The following is a 21,084-nucleotide window of genomic DNA, read 5'->3' as shown; positions in this document are numbered from 1 at the left end:
AGTGACCCTGGGTGGCTGAAAGGCGGAGTCTCATGTTTAGGAGGGAGGCGGAGCCACGGGTTTAGGCAACACGAAAGAGGCGGGGCTCAGGAGTATTCCAAGGGGGCGTGGCAAACAGCGTCCCGGCCTGAAGGGGGCGGGGCCCCGCGGGGCCCCGGGCCGTGGTGCCAAGGGGTCGGGTCCAGCGTAAGGAGCCTCCCATTTCCAAGTCCCGGAACCGAGGAGGGAGGTGCGCTTCGAGGGGCGGGCTCAAGGGGGTTTCACTTTAGGGGGAAGGCAGGGATACGGCCCTGCGGGGCGGGTCCCAGACTTCCCGCTCCGCTGAGGTGGCGGCATGACGAAATCGACGCAGGGGGTAGGCATGGGGGGGTGGAGGAAGCAGCGCGTGGCGCGCTACGTAAGGGGGTGGCTCCGCCGGGACTGCGAGCTGGTGTTTACGAGGTGACTAGCTGGTTCTATCAGAGGACTGTGCCACATTCTGAAGGGAGCGCTCACGAGTGGGGTGAGCCCGCCCGAACGGAGAACAGACGGCGGGTGTTCAGGGGACCGGGCTTCCGGCTGTGGGGTTCGAACGTGGGGCAGGAGCTCCAACTAGGGGAGCTCAGGCGGCCGGAGGGGGTGGGGCCTCAGGCTATGTGATTGACTGGAGCCGAGGACGCCCGAACGCTGAACCCCTTGTGTTCGGGAGGGGGCGGTCCTGCGGTTCGGCTGAGCCGAGGACTCCCGAACTTACGGACCGGTCACGCTCGGGCGGGGGCGGGGCTTCGTATTCTAGGAGCCCGACTCAGAGCAAGGGGACCTGAGGCCGAACCCCGGGGGTTCGGAAAGGGGGGGAGCCAAGTCCCGAGCAACCCGAAGAGGGCGTGGCCTCAGCGGGGCTTTGGCCTCTGGAGGTCCCGACACCTGACGGGGACACCCGAAGGGCGACGCCGAAATGGATCTTTCGAAGGGGGCGTGGCCCGTGCTGGGGCAGGCTTTGCTCCGAGGCGCGTGGGCCGGCATGGCAGTGTTGGCCCAGACCAGAATGTTGACTGCGGGGTCCGAGACGCCCCAGCGGGGCCCCGCGGCTCGGTTCGGGGCGGGGCCTCGTCTGTCAGCCCCGGGGCCTGGCGGGATCGCCCGAGGGCGGAGTCCCGCGCCCAGGCGGCGGAGCCTGGCCCTCCCGCTCAGCAGGTGGCGAACGCGGCACTGAGCGAGGCTCCGACCCCCGAGACTCAGGGGCGGGGCTTCGCCGAGACCGTCCCCCCCCCTCCCCCGCCAGGCGGTGGGAGCCCTCCCCGCGGCGCGAATCGGGCGGCGAGAGAAGTGCAGCTCTGTGGGTGACTGCTGTGCCCCTGGCCTCCCGCAGGAGGATGCTGGTGGTGGAGGTGGCGAACGGCCGCTCCCTGGTTTGGGGGGCCGAGGCGGTGCAGGCGCTGCGGGAGCGCCTGGGAGTAGGGGGCCGCACGGTCGGCGCCCTGCCCCGCGGACCCCGCCAGAACTCGCGCCTGGGCCTCCCGCTGCTGCTGATGCCCGAAGAGGCGCGGCTGCTGGCAGAGATCGGCGCGGTGACCCTAGTCAGCGCCCCGCGCCCGGATCCCCGCCAGCACAGCCTGGTAAGGGGGCAGGTTGGGGGCGCCTGCGGGAGAAGAGGCTGGGGACGCCTGCGGGAGAAGAGGCTGGGGACAACAGGTCCCTGAAGTGGGAGGGGTCTAGGAGTCCTGGATTCTGGAATACTGTGAGAGTAGGATACTGGGATCCCCGGGTTCGCGCCCCGAGGTTGGGAGGCGCCAGGGGGTCAGGATTCCTAGCTTCCTAAGGCAGGGCATGCCTGAATCCTGAGATTACAGCTAAGTTTACTTCTCAGGCATTGGCATCCTTCAAGCGCCAGCAAGAACAGGGCTTCCAGGAGCAAAGTGCTCTGGCAGCTGAGGCCCGTGAGACCCGTCGTCAGGAGCTCTTAGAGAAGATTGCAGAGGGCCAGGCTGCGAAGAAGCAGAAGCTGGAACAGAAATCAGGGACCAGCGGGAGCCAGGAGGCCGGTGGGAACCAAGCTGCAGAAGAGAATGAGGCCAGTGCTGGCCAGGCTGCTGGAGAGCATGAGGAAGCGGGTGAAGGTGGGAGTTGGAGTCCAGGGACCAGGGGAAGGAGGGAAGAGATCTTTGGGAATTTTGGCAGGGAATCTACGGCTGGTTCTCCCTGGGGCTGGGAAAACCTTGCCCCTTGGATTCACCAAACTCTCTTGGATCCCCCCCCCCACCAGGCTCCTCCTCTCCCCAGCCAGGGCCTTCAAATGGGGTGGCTCCTTTGCCCAGGTCTGCTCTGCTCATCCAGCTGGCCACTGCTAGGCCTCGGCCCATCAAGGCTAGGCCCCTGGACTGGCGTGTCCAGTCCAAAGACTGGCCCCACGCTGGCCGTCCTGCCCACGAGCTTCGCTACAGCATCTACAGAGACCTGTGGGAGCGAGGCTTCTTCCTCAGTGCGGCTGGCAAGTTCGGGGGCGACTTCCTGGTCTATCCCGGTGAGTTTGTGTTGGGACCTCTGATTGCCACTCATTTCTTCACAATCCCACTACATTCTGCATTTTTCTTTTCTTTTTTTGGTTTCATTTTCTCAGCCTCTGAAACCATGGAAGGACAGGAAACACTTGGGAATCCGTGCTCATTTGAAGGGCAGTCTAGTAAATGAAAAAAGGGGGCAAAAAAAAAGAACAGCTCATAAAAAACATGTATAGTAAAAAGTAAATCATATTTTATACTGTTATGCAGTTACAGACAAATTATTTAAGTAGTCTTAAAAATTGTGGCTCTAGTGAAAGAATATGAAAAGAACTTAAAGTGTAGTACTAAGTAGCCAGAGAATCCTATCAAGCAAGTGGGAAAAAAGCTTGAAAGGATTTGCTCCAGCCCAAAGACAAATAGTTAATAGTTCTGGGAGGGAATCTGCATCAGGAATAGGTAAGGGGGACTTTTGATGAATCAGTTAATTTTTGAATTTATTGTGTAACTTAAAGGTTAAAAAAAAAGTGCAGAAAATCACTCTGTTTGTTCTCCTTAAGAACAAATAGAACTGCCTGATAAGTAGTCAGATCTTAGCCATTCATTGGAGACTGTCCGCTAAGTTCCCTGCAGATGGGTTGACAGGCTTATTCTCTTCTCAGACTAAAATTTAACTGACTGATTTAGGAGCTGAGAACAGTTTCCCTGCCCCATTCTCTATAAGTAACCATGGTTTAATTACTTTGCTACTGTTTTTTGGGGATGATTTTTGTATGCTAAAAAAAAAAAAAAGATTATTTTGGTTTTGCAAATGAATATTCAACTGACTAAACACACAAATGCTAATTTCTAGGTTTTTTCTAAGCTTTCAGTTCAATTTATAAAACTTAATTTTTTCAATCTACCAGATTTTAAGGGGACCATTAATTCATGTTTGATCCCATTTACAAAAGGAATTAAGTAGTTTCAAACATTATAAACTGCATTTTAAAATTTAATATATATATTTTTTAAGTTCTGCAGCTTTCTGGTTATGAATCTTGCCAATAACTTAAGTCTAATAAGTTATAACTGGGGTGATTTTTAAGTTTATATTCTTACACTGTTAATAGACTTACTAAAACTTCAGATTAAAATAAGTTTAAATCAATCACTCAATCACACATTTGAAACTAAACCACAAGGCTGACCTGTTACTTGTAATAGGTCAATATTTCTAAAACAATATATACTCAATGTATCAAATATACATAAAATCTTTGTCTCCTGAAGATTAGTATTCAAGGTCTGAATCTCTTAAATACATATTTCTACGTCTAACTCTAAATCTTCCGGAGGTTAAAAGATGCTAAGTTTCTTGGAAAACAATTTTGGGGTAACTTCTCAAGCATTTTGATGCTCCTTTCTCAGTTGACTGAGGTGTCATAACAACCAGAGAGGTGCCTGGCTCCTGGAGAGGTTCTTGCTGGAAACCCAGCTGCCAGGGAGGGCCTTGATTTATAGTTGCTATGACATCCCCGCAGATGGAAGGTCTTATAGCCTTGCTCTTTTATTTATTTATTTTTTCCCTCCGTTTTATTGAGACATAATTGACATACAGCACTCTATAAGTTTAAGGGGTACAGCATAATGATTTGACTTATACACATCATGAAATGTTGACTACAGTAAGTTTAGTGAACATCCATCATTTCATACAGACACAAAATTAAAGAAATAGAAAAAAAAAGTTTTTCCTTCTGATGAGAAGCCTTAGGATTTATTTGCTCTCTTAACAATGTTTATATATAATGAACAGCAGTGTTAATTATATTTATCCTGTTGTACATTACGTCCCTAGTACTTATTTATCTTATAACTGCAAGTTTGTACCTTTTGACTACCTTCATCCAATTCCCCCTCCCTCCATCCTCTGCTGCTGGTAACCACAAATCTGATCTTTTTCTATGTCTTTGTTTATTTTTGAAGTATAATTGACCTGTGGTACTGTGTAAGTTCCTGGTATGCAATATAGTGATTTTATATTTCTATACATTTCAAAACGAGCACCATAAGTCTAGTTACCATTTGTCACCATACAAAGACATTATATAATTATTAACTATATTTCCCACACTGTACATTTCTTACCTGTGAGTCATTTATTCTGTAACTGAAAGTTTGAACTCCTTAATCTTCCTATTTCCTCCCCCAGCCCTCCTCCCCTCTGACAACCACCTGTTTCTTCTCTGTATCTATGACTCTGTTTTTGTTTAGTTATGTCTATTCATTTGTTTTGTTTTTTAGATTCCACATATAAATAAAATCATACAGTATTTGTCTTTTTCTAGTTTATTTCACTTAGCATAATACCCTCTATTATGCTGATAGAGGTCCATCCAAGTTGTCAAAAATCCCAAGATTTCATTCTTTTTTATGGCTGAGTAGTATTCCGTTGTATGTGTATATGTGTGCGTGTGTGTGTGTGTGTGTGTGTGTGTGTATAAATACCACATCTTCTTTATTCATTCATCTATTGATGGGCATTTAGGTTGCTTCCATATCTTGGCTATTGTAAATAATGCTGCAGTAAACATAGAGGTGTGTGTATCTTTTCAAATTAGTGTTTTCATTTTTTTCAGATAAATACCCAGGAGTAGAATTGCTGGAAGCTTTGCTCTTTTAGATTTACGTTACCTGTTACTTAGTTTTCTGGAAAGTGCCCTACTCAGGGTCCTACTTTACTTGAAAGCATTCATCTAATCGGGGGGCAAACTATAGCCCCAGGTCAAATCTGGCCCACTGACTGGTTTTTTTTAAACAAAGTTTTATTGGAACACAGCCTTGTCCATTTGTTTACATATGCTCTGTGGCTGCTATGGTGCTAGAGTGGCAGATTTGAATGTTGGCAGCATGGCCCACAGAAACTGAAAATATTTACTCTCTGGCCCTTTTCAGAAGAATTTTGTTGCCTCCTTTCTTCTATCTATTTTATTACGCCATCCTATTGTAAATTGTTTTCTTACTTCTTTTAGTCTGTTAGAGTCACTTCTCATTGGATATTTACATGATACCCTTTTGAGTTCCTCATGGCTTTGACTGACAATGATGTATTCAATTATTTGTTTTCATTTTTGTTTTTTTAAATAAGCTTATGCTATACATGTGTGTCAACTTGCCCCACCTCCAAGGTCCAGGGGTGTCTTTTAAAATACTGGTAGTGATAGCTGGAACCATCCCCATGTCCTCTGTGTGGACATCCCAGTGTCTTCCAGCTCCCTGCCACTGGAAAGTGCTACCTGCCTCTCTCCTTCACCCAGGCGACCCGCTCCGTTTCCATGCTCACTACATCGCTCAGTGCTGGGCTCCCGGGGACCCCATCCCACTCCAGGACCTGGTTTCTGCTGGCCGCCTCGGCACCAGTGTCAGAAAGACACTGCTGCTTTGCTCTCCGCAGCCTGATGGTAAGGTGGTCTACACATCCCTGCAGTGGGCCAGCCTGCAGTGAACTCCAGAGACCTGTGGGCACGTGCCTGTGTCCTTGGCAAGAGCCTTTCTAGATGGTCCCAAGCTCATCTCCGAGTGGGAGGCTCGACCACCCTCCTGCCTCTCTCGGCAGTTAGTTTTTGATTCCAGATTTATAAACACTACGTCCTTCTCATGTCCCCCCTGATTCAAAGCACTTAGTGGCTGTGTTGTTTTTATAGTTACCTATTTCCAACTGTGAGTTTCTTGAGTGTGAAAGCTGATTCATCTCTGTTTCCTACAGGGCTTAGGTCCCAAAAGGTCTCAATAAATTTGTTGAATAAATGTGGAGTTTGTGATTTGAATCCTTATGACAGTCCTGGGAAATGTGGCCATTTGTGTCTGCTTGTACAGATGAGGAAAAGGCCTGGAGGAGGGGAAATGACTTGTCTGAGGTCACACATCTAGTAGGGAGCAGGGCTGGGATTTAAAACCTGGTCTTTCTTTTTTAATTGATTGATTTATTTATTTGGCTGCACTGCGCATCTTGTGGGATCCTAGTTCCCCGACCAGGGATTGAACCCTGGGCCCTCAGCAGTGAAAGCGCGGAGTCCTAACTACTGGACCGCCAGGGGATTCCCAAACTTGGTCTTTCTGACACCGAATTTTGAGCTCTTCCACTGCACTAAACTTCCTTTTGAAAACATTTTTACAAGACATTTCAGATGCATGCAAAGGCATAAATAAAAATAACACAAGAAAAGAAGGAAGCGAGTGTTGCAGTTTTAGGATAGCCTTTTGGAGTAGGGAGGGGAATGTCAGGGGTGGTCTTTTTCTTGCCTTGGATGGTGTTATTCAGGTGTTTGGAGAATTACTTTTTTTTTTGCGGTATGTGGGCCTCTCTCTGTTGTGGCCTCTCCCGTTGCAGAGCACAGGCTCCGGACGCGTAAGCTCAGCGGCCATGGCTCACGGGCCCAGCCGCTCCGCGGCATGTGGGATCTTCCTGGACCGGGGCACGAACCCGCATCCCCTGCATCGGCAGGCAGACTCTCAACCACTGCGCCACCAGGGAAGCCCTGAGAATTACTTTTCATACCATACATTTGTATTCTAGATCCTCCTTTAAGTGTATGTTCTATTCCACAATTTTTTACAAAAGCTAAAACACATACGTATGAAATATGCATTTGTAAAACGATCTATATAGCACCTTTCTGCTTAAGAAATCACTAGAACGTTACCAGTACCAGCTTCCAATATTTATACATTGATTTTTTTCTAGACTTTCTAGACGTGGACCATTTTTATTTATTTAAAACAGTTTTTTAAACGTTATTATTATCTTTAATATTTATTTATTTTTGGTTGCGTTGGGTCTTAGTTGCGGCATGCGGGATCCTTTCGTTGTGGCATGTGGGCTCCAGAGCGCAGGGGCTCTGTAGTTGCGGCGCTCTGGCCCTCTAGTGGTGGCCCATGGACTCACTAGTTGCAGCATGCGGGTTTGGTTAGCCCCACAGCATGTGGGATCTTAGTTCCTGGACCAGGGGAGCCATTTTTAAAGTCTTTATTAAATTTGCTATAATACTGCTTCTGTTTTATGTGTTGGTTTTTTGGCCGTGAGTAATGTGGGATCTTAGCTTCCCAACCAGGGATCAAACCCGTGCCCCCTGCATTAGAAGGCAAAGTCTTTTTTTTTTTTAAATAAATTTATTTATTTTTGGCTGCATTGGGTCTTTATTGCTGTGCATGGGCTTTCTCTAGTTGCGGCGAGCGGGGGCTACTCTTCGTTGCGGTGCGCGGGCTTCTCATTGGGGTGACTTCTCTTGTTGTGGAGCATGGGCTCTAGGAGCGTGGGCTTCAGTAGTTGTGACGCACGGGTTTAGTTGCTCCGCGGCATGTGGGATCTTCCCGGACCAGGGCCCGAACCCGTGTCCCCTGCACTGGCAGGCAGATTCTTAACCACTGGGCCACCAGGGAAGCTCCTATATCTTGATTTTTTAAATGTGTAGCTTTGTTTGGTCACATAGATTTCGTTACAGTAATACAGTCACATGGTGAAAATTCTGGGGCTGAAAGTCTCCACCTCTGGTTCTCAATTTCTACCCCTCCCCCAATTTCTTCTTTCTTTCTTGCCCTATTTGGTGAATAAACTTGATAGACTCTTGATGTCCTGCAAGCTTAGATTATTTATTTATTTATTTTTGGCCGCACCGTGTGGCATGTGGGATCCTAGTTCCCCAAACAGGGATAGAACCCGCACTCCCTGCAGTGGAAGCACGGAGTCTTAACCACTGGACCTCCAGGGAATTCCCTAAGCTTAGATTTTAATTTAAACTAGGATACTAACTCCTGCCTGGCTAACACTCTATACTTTTGCTTGTTTTGTAATTTCTCCAATACCTCTCTTCTCTCTACAACAAGGTACTTTGATGACTCAGTACCTGCGTCCTGAGTCTTCCCTCTCAAAAGTTCCTCATTAAAAACCATTCTGGGCTCCCCTGGTGGCGCAGTGGTTGAGAGTCCGCCTGCCGATGCAGGGGACACGGGTCCGTGCCCTGGTCCGGGAAGATCCCACTTGCCATGGAGCGGCTGGGCCTGTGAGCCATGGCCGCTTAGCCTGTGTGTCCGGAGCCTGTGCTCCGCAACGGGAGAGGCCACAACAGTGAGAGGCCCGCGTACCGCAAAAAAAAAAAAAAAAAAACTATTCTGAGGGCCTCCACATGCAAAAAAGAAAAAATCCAGATACAGACTTTACACCCTTTACAAAAATTAACTCAAAATGGATCATCGACCTAAATGTAAAAATGCAAAACTATAGAACTCCAGGTAGATAACATAGGAGAAAACCTAGATGACCTTGGGTATGGCGATGACATTTTACTTTATTTATTTATTACTTTTTTAATACATTTATTTATTTTTGGTTGCGTTGGGTCTTCGTTGCTGCGTGTGGGCTTTCTCTAGTTGCGGCGAGTGGGCTTCTCATTGCAGTGGCTTCTCGTTGCAGAGCACGGGCTCTAGGCGGGGGGGGGGGGGCTTCAGTAGTTGTGGCACGCCGGCTCAGTAGTTGTGGCTTACAGGCTCTAGAGCGCAGTCTCGGTAGTTGTGGCACAAGGGCTTAGTTGCTCCTCAGCATGTGGGATCTTCCCAGACTAGGGCTGGAACCAGTGTCCCCTGCATTGGCAGGCAGATTCTTTACCACTGTGCCACCAGGGAAGTACCATCAATGACATTTTAGATACGGCACTGAAAGGCATGATCTGTGAAAGAAAAAATAGATATGCTGGACTTCGTTAAAATTAAAAAACTTCCGTGAGAAAATATTGCAAAAGACACATCTGATACAGGATTGTTATCCAAAATATACAAAGAACTCTTCAAAGTCAACAATAAGAAAACAACCTGATTAAAAAAATGGACCAGAGACCTTAACAGATACCTCACCAAAGAATATAAAAAGATGCTAATACGCACGTGAAAAGATGTTCCACATCATCTGTCATCAAGGAATGCAAATTAAAGCAATGATGAGTGGGGAAGGTCATCACCCTTTCCCTATACATTGCCCTGTGCATCTCTTCCATCTGGATGTTCATGGGTTATATCCTTTTATAATAAACCTCTAATTTTAGTAAGTAAGGTGTTTCTCAGTTCTGTAAGCTGCTCTAGCAAATGAATCGAACCTGAGGAGGGGGTTGTTGGAAACTCTGAAACACCAATGATGCATGTATAGTTAAGTTATTCATACATTTAACAATGTTTTGACTGTCAGCTTATATGTTAAGCCTGTGCTAAGACACTGAAAAACAGGAAAGATGAGGTCTCTGCCCTCCTATAGACTTTTTAAAAAATTTTATTTTTAAAAATTTTAAAAAATATTTATTTGGTTGCGTCGGGCGGGCTCCTTAGTTGCAGCTTGCTGGCTCCTTAGTTGTGGCATGCGAACTCTTAGTTGCATCATGCACGTGGGATCTAGTTCCCTGACCAGGGATCGAACCCAGGCCCCCTGAATTGGAAGTGTGGAGTCTTAACCACTGCACCACCAGGGAAGTCCCTGCCCTCCTATAACTTTTTTGTCTGGGAGCTAACTTGTAAACAAGAAAACAAAAAAGAGCAAGGTAGTTTGACAGATACAGAAATACAATGAGAGAATAATAATGATAACGGTAGCTAACGCTGAGTGCTTTCTTGGTGCCAAGCACTATCCTAAGCAATTTGCATAGATTGCATCATTTCATCCTTATGATAACCCTATGAGGTGGGTGCGGTCGCCACCCCCATTTTATAGATGGGGAAGCTGAGGCACAGAATGACTGAGAAACTTGTCTGAGGTATTAGAGCTAGTAATTGAGGATTGCTGAATTTGAACCTAAGCATCTGGATAGAGCAGGGTGATGTCATAAAGGAAAGGATTGAGTGGGACTGTTGCTCTGAGGAGGGAATACTGACTGCTGAGTCTGCTGGACAGCAGCTGCATAAAACAGCGGTGAAGAGCATGGGCTATGGAGCCAGACTGTCCCAGCTGCAATGCTGGCCTGACTTCTAGTTGCTGAGAGACTGAATATACAAATAGACAATGGCCAGATCATATATGAAAACAGAACTCTGATCCACAGCCTGCAGCAGCCTGCCCAGAAAACCAGACCCCTTATCTGTAATAAACAGCTCAGCACTGGTCAGAATGGCCATCATCAAAAAGTCTACAAATAATACATGCTGGAGAGGGTGTGAAGAAAAGGGAACCCTCCTACACTCTTGGTGGGAATGTAAATTGGTGCAGCCACTATGGAGAACAGTATGGAGGTTCCTTCAAAAACTAAAAATAGAATTATCATATGATCCAGCAATCCCACTCCTGGGCACATATCCAGGGAAAACCATACTTCGAAAAGATACACGCACCCCAATGTCCATTGCAGCACTATTTACAATAGCCAGGACATGGAAGCAACCTAAATGTCCATCAACAGATGAATGGATAAAGAAGATGTGGTGTATATATACAATGGAATGTTACTCAGCCATAAAAAAGAATGAAATATTGCCACTTACAGCAACATAGACATAGAGATTTTCATACTACTAAGTGAAGTAAGTCAGACAGAGAAAGACAAGTATTCTATGATATCACTTATATGTGGAATCTAAAAAAATGATACGAAATGAACTTATTTGCAAAACAGAAACAGATTCACAGACATAGAAGACAAACTTATGGTCACCAAAGGGGACAATGTGGGGGAGGAATGATAAATTAGGAGTTTGGGATTAACATATACACACTACTATACGTAAAATGGATTAAAAAATAAGGATTTCCTGTATAGCACAGGGAAATATATTCAATATCTTGTAATAACCTATAATGGAAAAGAATCTGAAAAAAATATATATTTATAACTCAATCACTTTGCTGTACAAGTGAAACTAACACAATATTGTAAATCAACTATACTTCAATAAACAAAAACAGCTCAGGAAGCCAGGCTGCTATAAGGCAGGCTTGTAGGAAGTAACAATCCAAGGGGCCAAATAATAACCCCTACAACAATAGGTCCAAAAGGGCCAGGACTTGATTAGTAATTCACAACTCTACTAATTTTGGCCCCACTTCCAATTTAGGACCAAGAAAAGAAAGCCAAATATGTACCCCAACCAATCGCATAGGGTACCTGACTTCTAGTCTGCCCATGTCTAGCTTCTCCATGACGACAGCCTCCAATCTGGGACACCTGAAGCCTTTCCTTTTTTTCTGCTATATAGCTTTCCCACACCTCTGCCTGCCTTTGAGTCTCTGCCAAAACATGAGTGATGGTGACTGACGCCCTTACGCTGAATAGATAGCCTTTGCTTGTTCTCATCCGGTCAGTCTTAATTTATTTCCACTTTGTGCAGTCTTGGGCAAGTTCTGTAACCACTTTTTGGTGCCTCAGTATCTGCCTCTATAAAATAGGATAATAGTATTAGTGCTCCTTAAGCAAGCATCTATAAAAGTATTACTATCAGGGAGGGCAACTTCTCTGAGAGTCCTCCTTAAATATGTATTAAGTAAGTTAACATATGTAAAGTTCTGAGAACAGGGCCTGATACATAGTAAATATTCCAGAATGTTACCTGTTACTATTTTTAGTAATGGAAATCATGGGTCACACGAATTAAAAACAAAACAAAACAAAAACAAACAAACAAAAAACCCATAAGGTGTTTAGCCCAAAGCCTAGCACATTTAGAGTGTTCATTAAATATTATCTAACAGCGATAAAGTCAGTCATTGGTGTGAATGGGATTATCCCAGAGAGGAAAGGACTAGAGGAAATAATCCTGAGAGGAAGATGTTGGCTGAGGAGATCAAAAAACAATGTATAACTTGCTCCAGGTTTATAACAAGAGGTGTCAGAACATTTTCCCTGTTCTGGAAACCCAAAGGAAACCTCAGGATGTAAACTGCTGTCTTTGATAAAGAGGCACAAAGCCTTTTAATCATTGGGTCTTAAGTTAAAAAAAAGTCAGTCACCTTCTTAAAGAGGCTTCCCTGACCATCCTATCTGGAGTACCATTTTCCCTCAGTCATTATCAGTAATTTATTTTCTTCAGAGCACCACTCTGAAATGATCTACTTTATTATTATTTTTTTCCCTGTTCCCCTAAGGCTCAAAGCTTCACGAGTAGAGGATTTGTTTTAGGGTTCAAAAGGGCAGACTGGCTTCTGGCTGTGCTTCGGGTTGACATTCTGATATGAAAAATGATTTTTTTCATTATTCATGGATATAACATTATCTTCTGGAAGGAGCTTTGATTTCGCACAGCTCCAACCGTCTGGGGATCTTTTCACAGAGACGGAGCCGGCTGAAGTCTAGTGGCGGTAGCGGTGAATACTCCAACTTTATACCGCGACTCAGAGGCTAGCTGACGGCACTTAAGTAACCACCCGAGGGCGGAGAGGAGTCCTCACTTCTCACCTGACGATGCTCCCACACCTTGTCAGCTAGAGACGGGGTCCTCCCAACTTAGCACGCCGCTCTGGCCCAACCTCTCGTCTCTATTGCTTGTTCCGCCCGCCAACGTCTTTTCTGATTGGTGCAGGCGGGCGCTGCGCGTGCTGGCGTCACAAGACGGCGGCGCTGCTATAAGAGCGCGACCGGGGGACGCGTGCGCCTCTTTCTCGGTTACCGAAGCGGGCGGGAAGGTGAGGTGTAGCGCTGTGTTCTTTATTCCGGGTGTGGGTTGTAGGGTCTTGCGGACCATCCGAGCTTTAATGAGTTCGCTAAAGAAGATGCAGGTGAGATGAAGGTGGTTGTAGAGTAGTAGGAATGGTATCGGTTATAAAAGCTTGAGGGACGGTTCTCGCGATATTTTCCTGGGCGCCGCGAGGTTCTAGCTGAGTTGTGGGACTGCCCTCACTGTCCACTCTCCATTCCGCACAGACGGGCAAGTAGAGCCAGCATGCCGGTGGCCCGGAGCTGGGTTTGTCGCAAAACCTATGTGACCCCGCGGAGACCCTTCGAGAAGTCCCGCCTCGACCAAGAGCTGAAGCTGATCGGTGAGTGACTAATGCAGAGTTTCTGCTTCCCGGGCCGGGGAAGCTAACACGTGGGTGAGGCTGCCCACGTGCTCATTCTACTGGAATCCCTTCGGTGTGTCCCCCTCCCTCTTCGCCAAATTCGGGATCGTTCGTTGTTTAGATTTTCTGTACCCCGAAACTACCAATCCTTTTCACTAGTCCGTGGGACTGAACTTGTTCGCCCATTCTTTGCAGGCGAGTATGGGCTTCGGAACAAACGTGAGGTCTGGAGGGTCAAATTTACCCTGGCCAAGATCCGCAAGGCTGCCCGGGAGCTGCTGACGCTGGATGAGAAAGACCCGCGGCGTCTGTTTGAAGGTGTGTATGGGAAACGTTGGGCTTCAGTTTCCTCTTGATTAGAACTAACAGTGCTCAGCAAGCTTGGCCACCTGGCTCTAGCTGTACACAGTGTAGCAAAACAGTACTGCTTATGTGTCTTGTTTACTGGGGGTGGGAGTAGACTGAAATTTCTGAAATGTCGGATGGTTCTAGCAGGGAGCGAGCTTTACTGCGTACACTTGCCTGCTTTAACGTGGTGGTCAAGGACATTTGCTCAAGGTCTGAACAGGATTTCAGAAATCCACAGGATTTCTTCCCTGTGGATTTCACAGGGAAGAACATTCCAGGTGATTTTGAAGAGGGTACAGATCGTATAGTAATTACAGTGACTAAAAAAATTGTGGTAAGGTACACGTGACAATTTATCATCTTTTAGACTCTTAAAGTTCTAAATTTCTACTTTGAGATGGAGAGTTAATGGAGGGCTTTCGGAAGGAATGATTGACATGATCAAATTTTAGTAGGACCTCTTAGATTGTCAAGTGGCGAAAATATTAAGATAGCTGGTATTATATAAAGCTCACTGAATGCCTTTTTCTAAGCTCTTGGTGTACATTATTTAATCTGCACAAGCAGCCTCATAGCAGGTACTGATAATACTTCTTCAAATGAGCAAATGGTCAGAGGCCTCCCACCATAGGTGGGACTGGAGGGCAGGCTCCAGAGTTCAGGTGAGTTCAGCGATGGGGATGGAATGAGGATTCCAGGGGAAGCTTAGAGAACATCACCAAAAGTTGAAACAGTGTCTAAGTGTAAGATGTAATCAGTAGACTTGGTTAGTGTGTTCTACATTGTATCCTGGTGTGGAAGATACATATGTACACACACACACACATACATACATACAGTTTGTGATTCTGACAGATGTGAATTTGGCTGTAGGTGGTTCTGTATCTTGTTTTTTCTTGTTTTTTTTTTTGTAACAGTTTTTATTGGGATAAAACTTACACAACATGAAGTTTACTCAGAGTGTCTACAGCTTGTTTTTAGTTAGTTGCCTCTAAAACTGGCCACGGCCTAGGTGTCATCTTGATAACTTGCGTTTGGCCTGTCCCTGGGAAATCTTGATTTCTGGTGAAAAGCAGGAGGGGCTGGGAAACCCGCCAGGCTTCCTTGGGCACCTCACTTTTTATTCTCAATCAGGGTTGCTAGTCTGATTTTTCTCCCAAACTGTGGCTAAGGAAGTGCTGTTACACTCCTCGCTGTTAAGCATGAGTGGTCATCCATATTAGAGGCTGAGAAAGGCTTGGAGCGTGTTTAACTAACTACCACACATTTATCACTTTTGTCTGTCCTAGACCCATAAACTGCTTTGACAGCCTCATGATAATTGAGGAATCTCCCCCGTGGACACTGGTATTGGGTGGGACTTTATCCCCGAGTCTGGGGGACAGACCGAAGCTGGTTCTGGTCTCAGGGGGAGCTTGCTGAAGATAGAGATAATCACAGAGAAACTTAGGTGATAAGCAGTCATGTGACCAAGAGATGGCATAGGGCAGTGTGAGAGGCCAGTGTCGGGGATTATTTGGTTTTCCAGCGTGGAAGTTGCAGGAGGGAAGCATCAGGTAGCACACTTCCTAGTGAATGAAGCTCTTTAGATTCCTGGGGTGGGGAGGAGGAGCCTGCAAGCTCTCAGGCGTTCTGCAGCCTTTCCACTAAGGTGTGAGAGTCTCATCTGATAAAAAGACTTACTGGTTCATTCAGTCCCTTACAGGTGTGAACTCCTTCCTTACACCAGCTTAAGGAGGACAGGTATTACATCCATTTTTCACATTAGAAACTAAGGCACTTACAGGCTTGCCGCATGCCATAGTGACAAGGGCCCCTTTGCCACTGAGGTGCCCACTGGCTTACATTTTTAAAAAATTTATTGGTTTGGATTTTACATTTAAAAAACTGATTCTGGGGGGCTTCCAGTGGTTAAGACTCCACGCTCCCAATGCAGGGCCCTGGGTTCGATCCCTGGTCAGGGAACTAGATCCCACATGCATGCCGCGACTGAGTTTGCATGCCACAACTAAGGAGCCCTCGAGCTGCAGCTAAGGAGCCGGCCTGCCTCAACTAAGACCTGGCACAACCAAATAAAAGTAAATAGATGGATAGATAGATAAACAGATAGATAAAATTAGTCTAAAAAAAAGGAAAACTGATTGATTGTTAATGCTTTGGCCAGATGGAGCCCATGTAACAATTTTTAGTAGTTGGACATGATCCTGTTGAAGATGCAGTTTATGGGTGTTATTTTTGTCTTCATACCACATAAGGTTTTTCCTGTATTGATGACCCTCCCCATTGTTTAAGGATGTAGGTGTTTTAATAGTAAATATGAAATATACTTTTGAAGTAATACAGGTTGAATTATTGTCAGGTTTCTATTTTCTAATGTAAGGACAAAAAGGCATGAAGTGTCCAAACTGGTAGATAATCCCAAACTCACTTTTGTTTACCTTTGAGTAAGTTTTTATATTACTATTTGAATATCATGTCTTTTAAATTGAGGTATAATTTATAATTCATTATTATATTAGTTTCAGGTACACTTAGTTTTATAGTTATAAAACTTTTTCTTGTGATGAGAAGTTTTAAGGTCTCATTGTGTTTTTGAGTTGCATTTTCCTGATGATTAATGATGTTGAGCACCTTTTCTTGTGCTTTTTGGCCACCTGTATGTCTTTGGGAAAACGTCTATTCAGATCATCTTCCCATTTTTAATTGAGGTGTTTGTTTTTTTGGGTTTTTAAAATAATTTTTTATAGATTTATTTAGTTTTGGCTGCGTTGGGTCTTCATTGCTGCTCGTGGGCTTTCTCTAGTTGCAGGGAGCAGAGGCTACTCTTCATTGCGGGGCGCAAACTTCTCATCGCGGTGGCCTCTCGTTGCGGAGCGTGGGCTTTAGACACTTGGGCTTCAGTAGTTGTGGCTCGCTGGCTCTAGAGTGCAGGCTCAGTAGTTGTGGCGCATGGGCTTAGTTGCTCAGATTAGTTGTGGCGTGTGGGATCTTCCTGGACCAGGGCTCGAACCTGTGTCCCCTGCATTGGCAGGCGGATTCTTAACCACTGCGCCACCAGGGAAGTCCATCATTTCTGCTCTTAAGTTGTATGAGTTCATTACATATTTTGGGTATTAACCCCTTATTAGATACATGATTTGCAAATATTTTCTCCCATTCTGTATGTTGCCTTTTCATTTCGTTAATTTCTTTTGCTGTGCAGAAGCTTTTTTGGTGTGGTCCCACTTGTTGATTTTTTTTTGTTTGTTTGTTTGTTTTTGGTACGCGGGCCTCCCACTGCTGTGGTCTCTCCCGTTGCGGAGCCTGTGCTCCGGACGCGTAGGCTCATAGGCTCAGCGGCCATGGCTCACGGGCCCAGCCGCTCCGCGGCATGTGGGATCCTCCCGGACCGGGGCACGAACCCGCGTCCCCTGCATCGGCAGGCGGACTCTCAACCACTGCGCCACCAGGGAAGCCCTGATTTTTGCTTTTGTAGACTTTGCTTTAGGGTCAAATCCAAAAATATCATCTCCAAGATATGTCAAGGACCTTACTGCCTATGTTTTCTTCTAGGAGTTTCCTGGCTTCAGGTCTTACATTCAAGTCTTTAATCCATTTTGAGTTTCTCCCCCCCACACACCCGCACCACCACCACACAGCTTGTGGGACCTTAGTTCCCTGACCAGGGATTGAGGAACCTGGGCCACGCCAGTGAAAGCACCCAGTCCTAACCACTGCACTGCCTGGGAATTCCCGATTTTGAGTTAATTTTTGTGTACAGGTTAAGGTAGGGGTCCAGTTTCATTCTTGCATGTGACTGTCCAGTTTTCCCGACACCATTTATTGACGAGACTTTTCTTTCCCTGTTATATATTCCTGGCTCCTTTGTTGTAAATTGACCATTAATTTGTGTGGGTTTATTTCTGGGATCTTTATTCTGTTCCCTTGATGTGTTTTTTATGCCAATATCATACTGTTTCGATTACTCTAGCTTTGTAATGTATATAGCTTTGTTCTTAAGATTGGCTTTAGCTATTCAGGGTCTCGTGGTACCATAAAAATTTAGGATTCTTTGTTCTTTTTCTGTGAAAAATGGCATTGGAATTTTGATAGGGATTGCATTGAATCTGTATATTGCTTTTAGGTAGTGTGGACATTTTAACTATATCTTTCCATTTATTTGTGTCTTAAATATTTTTCATCAGTGCCTTATATTTTTCATTGTGTAGGCTTTTCATCTTTTATGCGGTTGTAAATGGGAGAATATCCTTGTTTTGTGTTCAGCATTTATTCAGTGCATATTATGACCTGGGGTGTTGGGAAAGGTATATAGTACATATAGTATGTTTCTGCATTTAGATTCTGGTCTGGTAGGTTCCTGGTCTACTAGGAAGACTTTTGTCATCACAGTGAGCCATCTTTCCTTCAAGCTTTGCCTGGGGGCAAGGGAGGGGATGGGTGGTAATGGTGCTTTTGCCCCCAGTGTCAGTGTGTTAGTGATAATCCTGTGTGGTGATGAGGAGCTCAGTGAGTGTGAGCCTGGGGGAAGGGGTTTGCCCACAGCATCCCACGAGCTGTCCTGAGTGGAGCTTTGGATGCCCATGGACAGGAAGTAGCGAGGCCTCCTGAAAGTAGAGTTGTGTAAAAGGTAGAAGCTGACCTCTGCTGGATTACTTTATGCCAGGCATTGTTAGGTCCACACCATCTTTTTAGTAGAAAATCTCAGAATGATAAAATGGATGACATGTACTCAGCTTAAATGTATGCCCAGTCTTTTTCAGGCCTATAAGATTGGTTCTGATACTGTTCCAATATTATAGATACGGAAGGTGGTTTAACCTCATTTGATTAGTAGGGCTTTCTTGACTCTAGAATATTAGCTCTTAGCCGCCCTGCTGTGTTATGGGAGGAATAGTTTAGGAACAGCAGCACTTAGACTTTTGCAGATGAATGCTAAGCCTTTCAAGAGGGTTGTCTCGTTTCCTCTTCCCAACAACTCTGGAAGGTTCTTCCTTTTCCAGGTGAGCAGAGTTGTGTGTAGCCACCTGCCTTAGGGTAGTGTGAGGATTCCGTTAGTCATGTAATAGCATGTTGAGCCCTGTATCAGAATTAGCTCTTACTTCCTACTTTGTCCCACCACCATGATTTGGAGGTGGAGGATTTGAACCCACAAGTCTGAGGTCGGCCAGAATGCTGAGGCAGGCCTTCTTTCCCCTCTTACCAGGCAATGCCCTGCTGCGGCGACTCGTCCGTATCGGGGTGCTGGATGAGGGCAAGATGAAGCTGGATTACATCTTGGGCCTGAAGATTGAGGATTTCTTGGAGAGACGCCTGCAGACCCAGGTCTTCAAGCTGGGCCTGGCCAAGTCCATCCACCACGCCCGTGTGCTGATCCGCCAGCGCCATATCAGGTACCACCTCTGGGCTCCCTGAGCCTTCCCCACCCCATCCCCTCTGATGGTTGCCCTCACTAAGCCGCTGTCCCTATCTCCTGTGCAGCCCTTGGAGGTGATGAAGGTGTGAGCTCCCCTTGAGGGTGCAGATTGACCCCCTACAAACAGCTCACGGGGGAGCTGGGGGCAGCCTCATCCCCCCCGTAGCCCAGCGCAAGGGTCACTGCGGCTGGAGCCGTACACCTTGCGAAGGCTTCTACGAGGCGTGCAGGTAGCTGGACAGGTAACAGCCCTTGGTGTCCAGTTGCGAGGAGTCATTGGGGCTAACTGACTTGTGTGGGTTCGGCTGTGTAGTGGGCCCTTGTGGAGCCACTCCAGGCCCTGATCACCACAGTGCACTCTCCTGTCGGCCTTAATTTGGTGAGTTCACCACAGGCCAAGGTCTGCCACAGTGAAGACCAGAGGCCAGATGGGTCTTTATCTGAGTACTCAGTTTACCCTTTGTAAATTGGGCCCTGTTCATGAGGCCCAGTTGAGCTGTGTAGTAAGTGGGTGGGATACATGCATACTGAATTTCTGCCGCAGCCTTTCATTAGCCGTGTGACCCATGGGCAGGAGCCTCTCAACGTTGCTTGTCTGAAATGAAACAACCCCAGTCCTTTCGGGTTGCTGCTTCGAAGACAGTGAAACTGCACCTGCTAATAGAGCTCAGTGTGTGACACACACAGTTGAGAATATTTGAAGTGTCTGGCACAGCTGTGTATTTGAAAAGCAGGTCTTGGGTTTATATGCTGCCACCTCACCTCATTCGCTCTGGCCTCGTGGGTTACTGCTGAATTGCTCTCTCCCTTCTGTGAGGTGTGAATGTAAAGGTGGCTGCGTTTGTGTGAATTAGGTGATGCCTGAAAGCTCTCCGGAACACACAGCAGTTCTTTAGGATCAGGAGCCCTTCCCGTTTATTGCTTCAGAGTCAGTGCAGCTCTATAGCACCAGCCCTGTCAGCTGCAAAGCACAGGCAGAGGAGGGCAGCGTCCTGCTTCCCTGTCCTGCTCACCTGCCGTCCCCCTCCAGGGTCCGCAAGCAGGTGGTGAACATCCCGTCCTTCATTGTCCGCCTGGACTCCCAGAAGCACATCGACTTCTCCCTCCGTTCTCCGTACGGGGGCGGCCGCCCAGGCCGCGTGAAGAGGAAGAACGCCAAGAAGGGCCAGGGCGGGGCTGGAGCTGGCGATGACGAGGAGGAGGATTGAGCCCACCCGAGCCCACCCGGGCCCGCCAGGGCTGATGGAGTCTAGTTTTCCAGTCAGATAATAAAACGACATCCACACTTCAGAACTGGTGTTCATTGGTGTGCCTCTTTTCCTCCGTGCTCTGAACACAAGCCTTCTGTGGTGGGAAGTGCAGGCTGCGTCCTTCAGCGGGTTTCCACACGTGCACAGAGGGGCCGGGTCGGCTTTGTTCAGGTGCTTGAGACCACCTGCGAGATGGTGGTCCTTTTCCTCTTAGGGCTGGGCTACGGTGTCCTAACAAATGTCTCTACACTTATCACAGCAGGGAGACCAGTAGTAGTGTGAGGAAGGTTCTTTGAGGCAAAACCAGAAGGAAATTCTCAGCCACCCATTTGCATGTGGGGCGAGGAGTCATTTCCAGGCAGAGGATTTAGGGGAACCCTGCCCCTCCCCCTGCATTTGGAGTTTCTGATGATATTCTTGGTCCCAAGGGAGGCGGGCTCCCCTTTTCTCTGTTTGAGAAGCTACCTCAGGCAGGGAAGGAAGGGGCTTGGTTTCAGGAAATGAGGAACACTTGGCATTGAGCAGCTGCAGCCACAGGGCACACTAGTCCCGGTCTGGGGGGGTTTGTGGGTGTTATGCAAGTGTGATGTA

General features: G+C 46.8%; 3 protein-coding genes across 7 annotated transcripts in view; 2 read left to right on the top strand and 1 right to left on the bottom strand.

Moving 5' to 3' along the window:
* LOC132416835 (NACHT, LRR and PYD domains-containing protein 2) overlaps positions 1–21,084 on the bottom strand; it is a 1,001,898-nt gene that overhangs the window by 310,644 nt on the left and 670,170 nt on the right.
* TSEN34 (tRNA splicing endonuclease subunit 34) lies at positions 212–6,264 on the top strand. 4 transcript variants are annotated; one of them, XM_060000184.1, is made up of 5 exons: positions 212–229; positions 1,349–1,595; positions 1,847–2,096; positions 2,243–2,500; positions 5,777–6,264. In XM_060000184.1, exons 2-5 carry the CDS (start codon positions 1,353–1,355, stop codon positions 5,962–5,964), a joined length of 939 nt encoding a protein of 312 aa, XP_059856167.1. In that variant the 5' UTR covers positions 212–229; positions 1,349–1,352; the 3' UTR covers positions 5,965–6,264. The 4 variants fall into 4 exon arrangements, with proteins under 4 accessions (XP_059856167.1, XP_059856168.1, XP_059856165.1 ...); XM_060000185.1 differs by lacking the exon at positions 212–229 and adding an exon at positions 338–355; XM_060000182.1 differs by lacking the exon at positions 212–229 and adding an exon at positions 387–502.
* On the top strand, positions 13,068–20,536 carry RPS9 (ribosomal protein S9). 2 transcript variants are annotated; one of them, XM_059999113.1, is made up of 5 exons: positions 13,068–13,107; positions 13,346–13,461; positions 13,678–13,800; positions 19,034–19,220; positions 20,274–20,536. In XM_059999113.1, the coding sequence occupies exons 2-5, from the start codon at positions 13,365–13,367 to the stop codon at positions 20,449–20,451; spliced, it is 585 nt and encodes a 194-aa protein (XP_059855096.1). In that variant the 5' UTR covers positions 13,068–13,107; positions 13,346–13,364; the 3' UTR covers positions 20,452–20,536. The 2 variants fall into 2 exon arrangements, with proteins under 2 accessions (XP_059855096.1, XP_059855097.1); XM_059999114.1 differs by having other exon boundaries at positions 13,107–13,200.

This window comes from Delphinus delphis, chromosome 20 (assembly GCF_949987515.2).
Source record: "Delphinus delphis chromosome 20, mDelDel1.2, whole genome shotgun sequence".
NCBI lineage: Eukaryota > Metazoa > Chordata > Mammalia > Artiodactyla > Delphinidae > Delphinus > Delphinus delphis.
Note: the sequence above shows the minus strand (reverse complement) of the source record. Positions and strands in the feature narration are given on the sequence as shown.